General features: G+C 41.6%; 1 protein-coding gene across 2 annotated transcripts in view; it reads left to right on the top strand.

Annotated features, from left to right (window-relative positions):
* The window catches only part of FNDC1 (fibronectin type III domain containing 1), a 102,062-nt gene extending 88,509 nt beyond the window's left edge, over nt 1–13,553 (top strand). For both annotated transcript variants that reach the window (XM_030803979.1, XM_030803984.1), the window contains 5 exons: nt 2,944–3,023; nt 6,686–6,715; nt 7,792–7,953; nt 9,515–9,637; nt 12,770–13,553. In XM_030803979.1, coding sequence (XP_030659839.1) covers nt 2,944–3,023; nt 6,686–6,715; nt 7,792–7,953; nt 9,515–9,637; nt 12,770–12,885 — 511 coding nt within the window. In that variant the 3' untranslated portion in view covers nt 12,886–13,553. The remainder of the gene's footprint in view (nt 1–2,943; nt 3,024–6,685; nt 6,716–7,791; nt 7,954–9,514; nt 9,638–12,769) is intronic.
* The last annotated feature ends 690 nt before the right edge of the window (nt 13,554–14,243 follow it).

Here is a 14,243-nt window from a genome sequence, read left to right on the forward strand (position 1 = left end):
CATGGCCCTGCCCTCAAGGAGCTTACAGTCTGGTAGAAGAGGCAGATTTTTAAAAAAACAACATAAATATAAACCTCCCCGGGTGGGTGTTGTGAGGGAGAAGTACATCATGCTTTGAGAGTATATAATGGGGGGATTTTTTTCTTTGTGAGCTTGGGGATAGAGAGGGGAGTCAGACGAGGTTCTCTGGGAAAGTAAAATTTGAACCATAAGAATCAGTTATCCTGCAGAGAAGCCTGCGCTCCCAGCAGAGAGGATGCCTCGAAGAAGTGTGTGTCCTAGGAAACAAAGGAGGCAGATTTGCAGGAAGGGTGAGGAGAGGTGGGACAGACAGTGCCAGGGACCCTTGGGTTGGCCCCACACACACTCAGCGCCTTGAGGCAGAGGAGGAGCAGCAGCTGCTAATCTCCCTCTCCTGAGGTGCCCACCTGCTTATGTGCTCTTCTGGTAGAGACGCTGGCAGCTCCTCCTGCATTTCCTCAAAACCTTTCTGAGCAGCTGCTAAATTTTAGATCTAGGAAAGTGCAAGTGTGATGTAAGGACACTCATTTCCCCCTGTGTCACTGGAATGCAGATCATCTCTGGGGAACTCACTTTGGTCATCTCAGTTCTCATGGGGGCTGTCTTGAGAAACCAGCTTCTGAGTCAATCCAGGGGAGACCAGAAGTCAGTCTACCCAAAAGATGGGCCAGGGCATAAAAGTGAGCTTTGGTTATTTACAATTGGATCTTGCTTTTGACTTTAAGTGAGCATTGTCTACCTTAGTCACCAGACAGAGTCCCAAAGAACTCTTCGGAGTCTGCATATTTTAAATCCATACTTAAAACACACAGATTTGTTACGATTGACGCTGTCCAAAAGAAGGTGCCAGAAGCTTATATAAGAAGGCAAGGCATGGATTGCTTTTGTTACTTGGCTGAGGCAGAGACTATTCAGCGTATGAAATGTATACTTTAGCCCATCGAAAAAGTTTCATGTGGGTTTTAAAAATGGAATTCTACTTTTTGCATAATTTCATATTGTTTTTCAGCTCAGCATATTTAAATTTACTTTGGTAGCTTAGGTGAGGTTCTAATGGGAGTATGTCTTTGGAATGGCCACATGTGAGTTTCCGGAGGCCTAGGATCATTGTGTCAACAGGGAAGGTGGATTTGGAGAATATTTAGGTTTCAGTGTCAAAACAAAATCGATACAAACAGATCCATCTGAATAGTGGTTCTCAGCCCATCAGTCACCCTTCTGCCACCTCCTTGATGGCATAGAGGCACTTCCCTCCGTGGGGTTGACTACTCAGCAGAAGTGTCCCGTGGAGCCCCTGAGTATGCATCCTTCCTTATGTTTTAATTTCCTTTTCAAAAAAAGTATCTGTAAAGTTTGCCCAGGACTGCAAATGTATGCCAAACCCACTGCTCAAACTGCCTGCAGAGTTTTGCCTTAAATAACTCCACAACCACTGCATAAAAGTACGTGTAACTGGGAAAACATGAGCTGCTGAGTGAATTGAGATTTGGAAACTCATATGTTCTTAATTGTGCATATCTTTTTATTTAAATTGCAATAAAAAAGAATACTCCTAAATAAGACGCAAATGGCTTAGGAAGACTAATTTTACCCAATGGCTTTTCTTTGCTTTCTGTTTAATCAAACTCAAAGTAAAGTATCTCTGTTCTGAGGCCAGATACTGCCTTGGTGATCCAGCAGCTCAGAAGGCTTGAGGCCAAGGCTGTTGGTGCAATAGGCCTAATAACCCTTTGCTCTCTGAATAGGAATAATTCGCTTTTTAAAAATGTGCATTTTAATTAGTACATGGAATCTGTGTGCCTGACTTAATCAAATAAAGAATTTTGTAACATTTAAGTGTGACATTCTTACTGGCCAAAAGCCAGAGAAGAGGTCCCTTACGAGCTCTCTAAAATGACAGAGCCACCAGGATTCTTTACCTCTCTCTTCATCTGTAAGTAGCTAAGCACTAAAAGAGCACATAAAATATCTAGAATCAAGAGGTGAGGAAAGCACAAAGATTAAGATATAGTGGGACACAAGTGTGGTGTTGGTCTTTATTACTTCTCTAACCACCATTCTTTTTCTCTTGCTTGTAAGAATGCAAATAAGATGCTTCGAGATTCAGTCTCCCTCCAGATGAGCTAGTTGACTCAGGCAGCGTGCTTTCCAGCACATTCTCTGTTCCAAGACAAAGTTTAGCCCTACAGAAAAGCCTCTCTCTCCAGATCTTTCCCCCTTCCCCTTCTTGGACTTGTTTGTCTTTCCTTGAGGCACAGAAGCTCATAACTCAGTGACTTTTAAGGTGGTCCCTTCCCAGCTCCAAAGCCAACCACAGCGTTTCTCAATGCACCCAAGACACCATTGTCATGTTAGCTTCACTGAGGAGGCAGCCTCCAGCCAGGTTCATCCTCTCTCTGTCAACCATAAGTTGCATGGTTGCTGGAGCAAACATCCCGCTCTTCTACATGGACTCCAGGGATATAATTAGGTTATAATTTGAATTTTGCTTTGTAGTGTTTTGCTCCACCACCCTCTCTCTCTTAGGCTGTGGGACTGAAGCGGAGACCGGAGTCTTAAACCTGAGCGAGAGCAGGGCTAGAGGAGCGTCTCACCAGGGATGAGCTCAGGAGAGCCTGCGCAGAGCAGGGATGGTCCTGATGCAAAGGAATGCATGCTCAGCAAGCAACCTGTGTTCTAATATGTCCCTTCTATTGCCATTAGCCATGTGTCTCTGCTATGTTAATTGTATTGTTTAGAGAATTTATTCAAAACTGAGAAAGTTCAGAAAAAGACATGAAGAATCACTAGTGCTGTGTGCATTTGTAAAAAGTAGAACTCAAATCCTGTCATGGTTCAGCTGTTCAGTAGTTTGGGAGTCTGTTTTGTTACACAGAAATCAAATACATGTCTCTTTCAAAATATATTTTCTTCCAACTTCAGGTATTATTTTAAAGTGCAAGCACAAAATCCTCATGGCTATGGACCTATCAGCTCTTCAGTCTCATTTGTCACTGAATCAGGTATGAATGACTTCACGTTCTGATTTGTTTTACTTTCCTAGAAAACGAAATAAATAATCTAGCATGATGGCTGCAATAGAATAAATCCTTACTTTTCTATTTAATGAGCTCATGTTGGATATCAGTTTCTAAAGTAAACATTATTTGCTTTGTGCTAGGTTAAAACTTGGATAATAAAATTAAAAGTAGTTTTCATGGGCTCTCTGAAGAACAGAAAGGTCAAATTCCAATGAAAGGAAAAAAATCTAGATTTCAACAACATAGGAAAGATAAAGTTGACTCTATCTGTACAAAATTTAGTTGCAGAGTTTTAAAAAAAATTATTGCAAGCACCTGAAGAACACACATGTCATGTGGCTGACAGGAAGTTGCCTCTCCAATGAGCCAAGACATTGGATGCCCCCTTTAGTAGAAGGCAGAGATATCTTTAATTAATATTGAGAGGTTAATTACAATATCATTCAGTCTTACTTGCATTTTGGGGTGCTGGTGGGCAGAGTTCTCAGTCCCTTCAAGGAAATGTTCCTGGTCAGGGGTGGTGGCTCATGCCTGTAATCCCAACACTTTGGGAAGCCAAGGGGGGAGGATCTCTTGAGACCAGGAGTTCAAGAGCAGCTTGGGCAACACAGGGAGGTCTTGTTTCTAAAAAAAAAATTTTTTTTTAATTAGCTAGGCATGGTGGTGCATGCCTGTAGTCCCAGCTACTCAGGAGACTGAAAAGGGAGGATGGTTTGAACCCAGGAGGTTGAGCTCTAGTGAGCCGTGATCACGCCACAGCCCTCCAGCTTAGGTGACAGAGTGAGACCTTGTCTCTGAAAACATAGTTCCTATGACCTATGGTCTAATGTAGCACATGCAGAGCCAGCTACTGTGACAGTTCTTGGCCTAGAGACTTTTCCATGTAGGAAGCCAGGCTGAGTTCAGAGCAACCCAGCTGAGCCAGCCCTGCACCCAGCTTCCATTTGGCTAGATTACCTTCTACATGCAGCCTGATCCCAGCAAATGGGTCATTGGAAGATATTTTTAAGTGTAATGATTTAAAAATCTACTGAGTCAAAATAAATGAAAACATAAAATCTTTTCTAAGAATATGCTTTATGCCAGAAATGTAGGCAAAGGACCTTAAACATGTTTTCATCTATTTATTTAAGAAATATGTTTCTGTTAGGAAAGAGCAAGAGAAAACTATTATCTGTGGTTAATTTGCTAAAGTAAGGGATGTGTCTGTGATTATGGCTGCATTTCCTAAAAACAAGGTGGACCTTGGCAACTATCAGAATCAACATGAGAAAAACATTAAAAAAAAAAATTCAAATCCAAAAAGCTATCAAGAAACCCTGATCTGAAATCTTTCTGAGAGTAAAACTGATATACATGTAACTTCTGGAGCTGCAATCTAAAGTTTTGATAAAACAGCTGTCTTCTACCTTCTCCCCCAAGAAAAACTCCTAACTCATTCTTTATGGCCTCCAAGGGGTGGGTGAGGAAAATTCAAGGCCCCACCCTACCCTCTGAAAAAGAATCTGTCTAGGAAACACTTTCAATGAGCTCCCAGAGGAGCCTCACACACAAGAAAATTGGACAGTTAACTCGCTCTGGTCATCTTCCTTTATTCCATCAGTTTATTCAAGTTTCTCCTTCATTTTGCGCTACCCTGCTGAAAATGGTTAGGCGAGCAACAGGAAAATGATCAAGTCAGTGAATTATGGCATTTGCCAAACATAACAATCTGAAAATTAATATAGAAAGTAAATGTAGTGTGTGACACAGGCTGTGCCATGAGGTCAGGTTTTGTCGTCTGTGCTGGTGTCATTTTGTTTGTTTCACTCCACCTGCCCTGGGGTATTTGGGACTTTTTTGGCAGACTGCTGAACTTCAGTTCAGAGCAGGAGAGCAAAGCAAGCATTTGACACTTACGGCTATGGTGCGTCCCTCTATCTGGTGGATAGCAGAGGACATCAGCACAAATGGTCTGTACAAAGCGCGGCCTAGGGAGATTTGGGGGTGATGGAAAGAAACATTTTGCATGCTGATTTTGGCAGGATTCCATGAACCTATGCAGGCGTGAACATTCATAGGATATATACCCTAAAACAGCAATTTGCTGTATGATCATTTTTCAAAAATAAAAAAAGAATGGTCCAGATTTACCTAGTTCATGGCATTTTATAAAAATGAACTTTTTTGGCCGGGCATGGTGGCTCACGCCTGTAATCCCAGCACTTTGGGAGGCCGAGGCGTGCGGATCATGAGGTCAAGAGATCGAAACCATCTTGGCTAACACAGTGAAACCCTGTCTCTACTAAAAATATAAAAAATTAGCTGGGCATGGTGGCGGGCACCTGTAGTCCCAGCTACTCGGGAGGCTGAGGCAGGAGAATGGGGTGAAGCCAGGAGACGGAGCTTGCAGTGAGCCAAGATTGTGCCACTGCACTCCAGCCTGGGTGACAGAGCAAGACTCCATCTAAAAATAAAATAAAAATACAATAAAAAATAAAAAATTAGCCAGGCATGGTGGCACATGCCTATAATCCCAGCTACTCAGGAGGCTGAGGCAGGAGAATCGCTTGAACCCAGGAGGTGGAGGTTGTGGTGAGCCGAGATCATGCCATTGCACTCTAGCCTGGGCAACAAGAGCGAAACTCTGTCTCAAAAAAAAAAAAAAAAAAACTTTTTCTAAAGCAGAATTCCTTAAAAAGCTAGTGTCATATTCTCTTAAGTGCTGTTACTTGGGCTAAGGTAGAGACAGGTTTTGCATTTGTTGAGGTATAAACGGCATACAGTAACCTGCACCTACTTGAAGTGTACATCTTAATATATTTTGAGTTGTGCTTATACCCATGAAGCCATTGTCACTGTCAAGATAGTGAGCATATCCATCTCCCAGACAGTTTCCTTCTGCTACTGTGCAATGCAGCTTTCCCAGGCCCCTTGTCTCTCCAGTTTATAGGCAAACATTCATCTGCTTCCTGTCACTATAGATTAGTTTGCACTTTCTAGATTTGGGTATCAGTAGACTCATACGGTATGAACTCCTTTGACTGGCTTCTCTCACCTAGCATAATCATTTTGAGATTCATCCAAACCATTGTGTGTATCAGTAGTTCACTCTCATTTACTAGTGAGCAGTATTTCCTTGTATGGCTGTGCTACAGTTTGTTTACCTAGTCAGATCACCTGTTGATAAACACTTGTGTTGTTTATACTTTTTGACTATTACAAACAAAGATGCTATAAACATTTATGTGGAAGTGTTTGGATGAACATATGTTTCCATTTCTCTTGGATAAATGACTGAGTGGAATGGATGGATTGTACAGTAGGTGTACGCTCACCTTTTTAAGAAACCACCACACTATTTTCTAAAGGTAGACAATTTTTTTAAATGAGTACTGAATTATTTTGTAATACATAATATCAAAACCTTATTATTTTCAGGGATCCACAGTGTCTAGGTAAATAGCAACACACTCTAACTAGAAAACAGTATTTCTCAAAAGGAAATGTTTAGAAAATAAAACCAAGGAAAACGTTGGCATCTATCAAACCTTATCTTTTTCTTTATTCTAATTTGGTTAGCTATTTCAGTTACACTAACCATTTAAAGAATTGCATGATTGTGAAATATGCACAAAGTCCATTATTTCTTTTTTATTCTACAGATAATCCTCTGCTTGTTGTGAGGCCCCCAGGTAAGTTTATCTTCTTGATAATCTGGACATTCTGGTAATCAAGTTGAATATTGAATATGAGATTGTTGTGATTACTCACAATTAGAAAGTCTGGACCATTTTCACAATTTTCTGTCAACTTGTATGCTTTCCTTGCACTCTTCATCCTGATCTTCTTTATTCTGTGGGAAATAATGACCTGGGAATTTTAAAACAGAGCCATAGCAATCAACATCTATGAAAAAACATTATGGAGTAGCCAGTCCTATGAAACAGATACTTTATTTTCATGACTCATTTGAATATTTTAAATCACTGAAAATGTAGCAAAGTGCAACAAGTAAAACAGCAAGTTTTACATTGTTTTCAAGGAAATTGAGAAAGACTTGTTGCTTAAGGGCAAAACAGGTCTTCTGAGTGGCAAGAAGTGGAGTCTATGCAGAGGGACCTGGGGACAGGACAGCATGCCCCAAAAGACCAAATCTGCCATTACAGCTTATTTTCCTTGCCGTTTAAGGACTTCTTAACTCTGAGAATCCCTTATTGAAATGTGAACACTTTAAATACGTTCAGGTAAATGGAACGCCCCAAATGTACTTTAGTACTAAAAAAGACAGAGAAAGAGAAGGAGGGTGGGAAAATTTTGCTCAAAAAAGCCCTGCAAGGCCAGGTGCAGTGGCTCACTCCTGTAATCCCAGCACTTTGGGAGGCCAAGGCGGGCGGATCGCAAGGTCAGGAGTTTGAGACCAGCCTGACCAATATGGTGAAACCCCATCTCTACTAAAAATACAAAAATTAGCTGGGCGTGGTGGCATGCTCCTGTAATCCCAGGTACTCAGGAGGCTGAGGCAGGATAATCCCTTGAACCCGGGAGGTGGAGGTTGCAGTGAGCCGAGATCGTGCCACTGCACTCCAGCCTGGGTGACAGAGCGAGACTCCATCAAAAACAAACAAACAACAACAATGACACAAACAAACAAACAAACAGCCCTGTAAGGAAAGGAAGGCCCAGGAAGGAAGTCTAATTTGCTGGCACTTTGTGTGAGAGACACACTGTGGAGTGCTTGCCCTTAGCAGGTGTGTTTTGTGTTGTCAAGGCGGTGAGCCTATCTGGATCCCATTCGCTTTCAAACATGATCCCAGCTACACGGACTGCCACGGACGGCAATATGTGAAGCGCACGTGGTATCGAAAGTTCGTTGGAGTTGTTCTTTGTAATTCACTGAGGTATAAAATCTACCTCAGTGACAACCTGAAAGGTAAGTCTTTGTGCATGGTTGGCTATGGAAGGTATGGAACATTTTGATTTATGAAGTACTAACTTGGCACCACAGGTGCATCAGAAGGTTTATGAGGGCTGGAACTACGATTATGGCTCACTCTGCCTCTAATACAAACCAATTTTACAGATTCTACTTTGAGGATACTAGTTTTTACACTGGCAACCCAAAAATATTTTAAAAGATTTACTCTGTTGGCCGGGCACAGTGGCTCACACCTGTAATCGCAGCACTTTGGGAGGCCGAGGTGGGCGGATTACTTGAGATCAGGAATTCAAGACCAGCCTGGCCAACATGGTGAAATCCATCTCTACTAAAAAGAAATGAAAAATGAACAAATGAAAAATTCACTATGTCTTAGGAATGACATAGTGACTGGCTATGTCATTCCAAAATTCTGTTAGAAATCTAGTTTTTTTTTTTTTTTGCCACTAATACAATAATAATGAGTATGAGCACGAGCTGGAATAATTGAGGAAAAGTTTTCTCTCCAGCCCCTGCCACAGCCACAACTTTACAGAGAAAAAATGTAAATGGTAGAACATATATCAGCAGTAATATTTGTTCTGTGTCCTAATAAAAATCACATTGTTTTTATCATGGTAGGAGATTGAAACAAAAAATAACTCGAGTGCTTTGAGCTACCAACACTTCCAAATGTGATTTCTATTCAGCTGGCTTTTCACTCACCCATCTACACAGCAAACTTGTTTTTTATTTTTAAACTTGCATAACTTTAAATTTTTCAGTGTATACATTGTTAAAACTTTACCTCAGCTGGTCTACATTTTGTTATTGGTCAAAAATATATTTTGAGTGTTTTTTGTTTTTCTTTTTCTTGTTAGCAGTGATCATTTAAAAACTATCAAAACAAAGTCCCTCCTTCGACCACAACCCTAGCAACTTCTGTGTATATGCTTCTCCCAACAGGCACGGTCTGTCTCTCTCTCTCTCTCTTTCTCTCTCTCTCTCTCTGCTCTTTTCTTTCTCTTCCATCACTGTCCTTTTCCTCCCTGGCTTCAGAATTCCTAGGAGAGGCTGCATAACCATTGTCATATCCCAGGATTGGGAGAAACAAGTTTGTCCTACTGTGCAGCCATGGCTCAGGACCATGGACAGCGTCTCATGCCACAGGCCCGCCCCCTCCTAGTTACCCATGAAAATAGATTCTTCTATTTGTATAGACCTTCCTGCCTTTCATAATAACTTCATGATGTATTCTCCAACTATCATAGTTTTCATCATCCCTTTTTTTTAGAACTAAGGAATAGAAAGGTCTACTCGAAACTGCCTATAGTGTTAATGCTGTAGTTCCAACTTACTGGACATTCATTAAGTATTTAGCATACTTTGATCTTGCTGAATTCTTACAACCTTTATGAGATTGGTGCCGTTATCACCATTGTCAGACATGAAAAGTATAGCACACACAGTTTAAGTAATATGCTCAATTCAAACGGTCTCCAAAGCTTGTGCAAACTCTTAAACCAGTTGTGACTTTCTGTACCTAGTCACGGACTCAATCAATTCCTTCATGCAGATACATTCTACAGCATTGGAGACAGCTGGGGAAGAGGTGAAGACCATTGCCAATTTGTGGATTCACACCTTGATGGAAGAACAGGGCCTCAGTCCTATGTAGAAGCCCTCCCTACTATTCAAGGTAATACAAACAAATGCCTGATATATTACCCTGGGAGGTGGGAGAGAAGGATTAATAGAGGGGGAAAATCCACAGTAGGCCTGCCTTTGCCTTGTCATTTGAAGATGGATGTTGGGAGCACTTAAGGTCATAAAAATAAAAAAAAAATAAAGAATCAACAAAATACTTCCATTATGTATGGGTGAGGGGGTGAGTCTCAAGGAGGTGGGGAATGGCATGAACAAAGGTACAGAGAAGGCAAAGTTAAACACACATGCAGACCCACCGTGATATGTTTCAGGAGGCAACATATAAGCTATTTGATTGTGGCATTATAAGGTGAGGACAAATGTGCTAATCTCAAAGGTTAACAATTTAATGTTATTAACTCTCTTGGCCTCCAAATGAATAAACAGAACAACTGAATACAGTCTAGCACCCTTTTGATTATGCACTCAGCTCTGAGTGATCAGGCATTTTCCAGACATGAGATGTTCTGATTTCCTAAATTTTTAGATTGGAAAAAATGCTGTAGGTAGCTACATGAATTACCCTTTTTCAAAAAATAAAATACAGTAAAATACAGAAAACAGTAAAATAAGCATATTAGTCAAGGTTCTCTCATCCAAAGAATCAATAGGATCTATCTATCTATCTATCTATCTATCTATCTATCTATCTATCTATCCATCCATCCATCTATCTGTCTCTCTCTGTCATATATCTATATCTATCTACTCATCTATCTACCTATCTATCCATCTATGTATGTATGTATGTATCCATCCGTCTCTCTATCCATCTATCTACCCATCTATCTGTCCATCCATCCATCTATCCATTTATGCATCCATCTATCTATTGTCTATCTATCATCTATCCATCCATCCATCCATCCATCTGTGTATCGATCTATTATTAATCTATCTACCCATCTACTTATATATGTATGTATCTATCCACCCATCTATCTATTCATCTATCTATCCATACTGTCTATCCTTATATTTATAACTGTCTATCCATCTATCAATCCATCTATTCATCTGTTTGTCTATCTCTCTATCCATCATCTATCTATCCATCCATCTATCCATCTATCCATGTATCTATTTATCCAACCATCCATCCACCCACCCACATCTATCTATCTATCTATCTATCTATCTATCTATCTATCTATCTATCTAGATATCCATCCATCTGTCCATCCATCTGTCTATCCATCTGTCTATGTATGTATGTATGTATGTATCCATCCATTATCTATCTATTCACATCTATCTATCTATCTATCTATCTATCTATCTATCTATCATCCATCCATCTATCCAACCATCCATCCATCTATCCATCCATCCATCCATCCATCCATCCATCCATCCATCCATCCATCTATCCATGCATTTATCCATCTATCTATCCTATCTATCTATCTATCTATCTATCTATCTATCTATCTATCTATCTATCTATCTATCTATAGATTTATTTTAAAGCACTATCTCACACAATTGTGGAAACTGGCAAGTCCAAAATCTGCAGGGTAGGTTGTCAGGTTGGAGATTCAGGGAAGAGCTGATGTTGCAGTTCAAATCCAAAGGCCACTTGCAGGCAGAATTACCTCTGGTTAGGGGAACCTCAGTCTTTTTCTATTCAGGCCTTTGAATGATTGGACAAGGCCCACCCACATTAGGGAGGGTCACCTGCTTTACTCAGTCTGGTGATTTAAATGTTAATCTTGGCCAGGCACTGTGGCTCACACCTGTAATCCCAGCACTTTGGGAGGCTGAGATGGGAGGATTGCTTGAGCCCAGGAGTTTGAGACCAGCCTAGGCAACATAGTGAGACCCCATCTCTACAAAAAATAAAAAAATTATCCAGGTGTGGTGGTGCATGCCTGTAGTCCCAGCTACCCAGGAGGCTGAGATGGGAAGACTGCTTGAGCTGGAGAGGTCTAGGCTGCAGTGACCTAGAGGTGACCTAGTGATCTAGAGGTCTAGGCTGCCTTTTGGTCAAAGAGCCATTTGCTCTGTCCTATAAGCTTGTCTTGGTTTTGTGGCCCCACTGCAAGAGGACAACAGCCTGGGCAACAGAGCAAGATCCTGTCTCTGAAATAAAGAAAAAGAAATAAAATAATAAATGTTAATCTCATCTAAGAAATAGTTTATGAAAACATTTAATGTTGGATCAGATGTGTAGCCTAGTCCAGTCGACACATAAAATTAACTATTACAACAAATCTACAAACTATATCACCTTTCTTCATTTTTTCTGGGTCTTACAGTCCCCCAGGGTTACTAGTGCCTGCATTATCCATATTCCATGGTGTCCCTGTGACTGTGGTCATGGGACTGGCCCTGAACAGAGCTGCTGGGTATTCAGCACACTCACTGGTGGAAAGACAGGCAGCTATTTATTTGGCAAAAGTAAACAGAGTGTGAGAGCAGTTACTGAGTTTCCAGAAAAATTTTGAGAAGGTTGGAGCATCCCTCCTACTTCAAGGGAGAAATGGTCAGAAATGCTACAGGATTTCTTTGAGAGATTTCCTTGAAAGGTCTAAAAATCTACCCCAGAGTCCAGGAATTAAGACTTGGAGGATAGAGGTAAGTTGGGGGCCCTGAGCTCTGTGAGGATGGGGCAGGAATCTGGCTCAATGTCATCCATCCAGGTCAGGGCCTGCCTGGTAGTGAGTGCTGACTAGCAACTGGCTAAAATTATCCTCTTCTGTGGGGAGAGAGATCACGCCATCCTAGCTGTGTCACACATATGTGGGGACTGGACGATCTCTACAGATCTGTTTGGGATAAAGAAATACTTTACACTTAGTCACTGAGTTCCTATGGAGGAGGCCTGAGCTGGTCCCCAGCTCCAGCATGGCCCCCGAGTTACAGCTGGGCTTTCCCAAAAGGCATAAGAGACAGGTGGGGAAGACCCCACCCCAGGCTGGGATTGGGCCTGGGCCCGAGGTTCTGGCCCTTCCCCAGGGCTACGGCAACTCCACACAAAAATGGTTCAGTTTATTTGAAAGTAGCATTTTGTCACAAGAACAACTTACCAGAGGCCTTCTGTCTGAAGGAGGCTGTAAGGATGAGTTCTACCTGTTGGTTCAGGGGCCTCTGATGCGTTTCACCTCTCCTGTTGCCCTTCCAGGCTACCATCGCCAGTATCGTCAGGAGCCCATCAGCTTTGGGAACATTGGCTTTGGAACCCCCTACTACTATGTGGGCTGGTACGAGTGTGGGGTCTCCATCCCTGGAAAGTGGTAATCACAGGACCGTCATGCTGCAAGCTTGCTCTGCCCAGCCCCACCAACTAAGTCGCACTAGGGGCTGTGAGCAAAGACAGCCAGCGTGCTCAGCCCCACTGCCCTAGGTGCCAGGAAGGTCACAGATGGACACTGGCCATTCTGGTCATCTCAGTCTGGAACTCAGTCCCACTTCTTGGCCTGGACAATGAACAGGATTCAGTTTTGCTGTTAACATTGCTTCTCCGCTTTTTTTTTTGTTTGTTTGTAATAGCACATCCCAGAGACATCAGAAACCAGCAGCTGATTCAGTGTGATTTCCAGACTTTTTAGGCATGAAATTCGGACACTTCAGTATTTCCAGGAACAGCATATGCATGCTGTTCTTGCTTCATGGAATGCTGCGTGCTTTCTGTTTTTCTCATTTTGGATTTCTCCAAAACTAACTGAATTTAAGCTTCAGGTCCCTTTGTATGCAGTAGAATGGAATTATTAAAAACACCGCCAAAGAAAATAAATATATCCTGCTTGAGGTTTACTTTATGGACTTACCCACTGCTAGACTAAATGTATCAAATCTTATTTGTAAATTCTCAATTTTGATATATATATGTATATATGCATATACATATCCACACTTGTCTGCAAGAATATTGATTAAAATCGCTAAATTTGTACTTGTTCACCAGATAAATGTGTGTGGGACTTTTTGGGCAAAAGTGTTGTGTATTAACATCTTTTAGAAGCATCCAGGGATACATACTATGCATACTCTAGCAACGGTGGAAGGTATGCATTCTTTTTGTGGGTGCTGCGGGGCTCTGAAATGATGAGGAGGATGAGATACCGTCAGTATCCATACTAGAACTGGCCACACCATTGACCACTGCACACCAAGTGCTTTCCACCTGAGGCGACGATCTTTCCACATCCACGGGGAAAATATATTTGTTGCCACCATGGAGGCATATCCAGTATGTTCCAGATGGATAAAGATTTTAGATCCTAAATGATTTAAAAGTCTTGTTTTTAAGAATTCCCTTTGTCTTTCCTTCTTAGCTCAGCATCTGCTCATTGAAATAGAAGCATCTTACCTCTCTTGACTGTAGCACAAGAGGGTTTATTTAAAAACATTTCATTCTGATTATTATTATTATTATTATTATTTTTTTTGAGACAGAGTTTCACTCTTGTTGCCCAGGCTGGTGTGCAAAGGCATGATCTTGGCTCACCGCAACCTCCGCCTCCTGGGTTCAAGCGATTCTCCTGCCTCAGCCTCTGGAGTAGCTGGGATTACAGGCGCCTACCACACCCGGCTAATTTTATATTTTTAGTAGAGACGGGGTTTCTCCATGTTGGTCAGGCCGGTCTCGAACTCCC

The sequence above is a fragment of the Nomascus leucogenys genome, chromosome 3 (assembly GCF_006542625.1).
Source record: "Nomascus leucogenys isolate Asia chromosome 3, Asia_NLE_v1, whole genome shotgun sequence".
Taxonomy (NCBI): Eukaryota; Metazoa; Chordata; class Mammalia; order Primates; family Hylobatidae; genus Nomascus; species Nomascus leucogenys.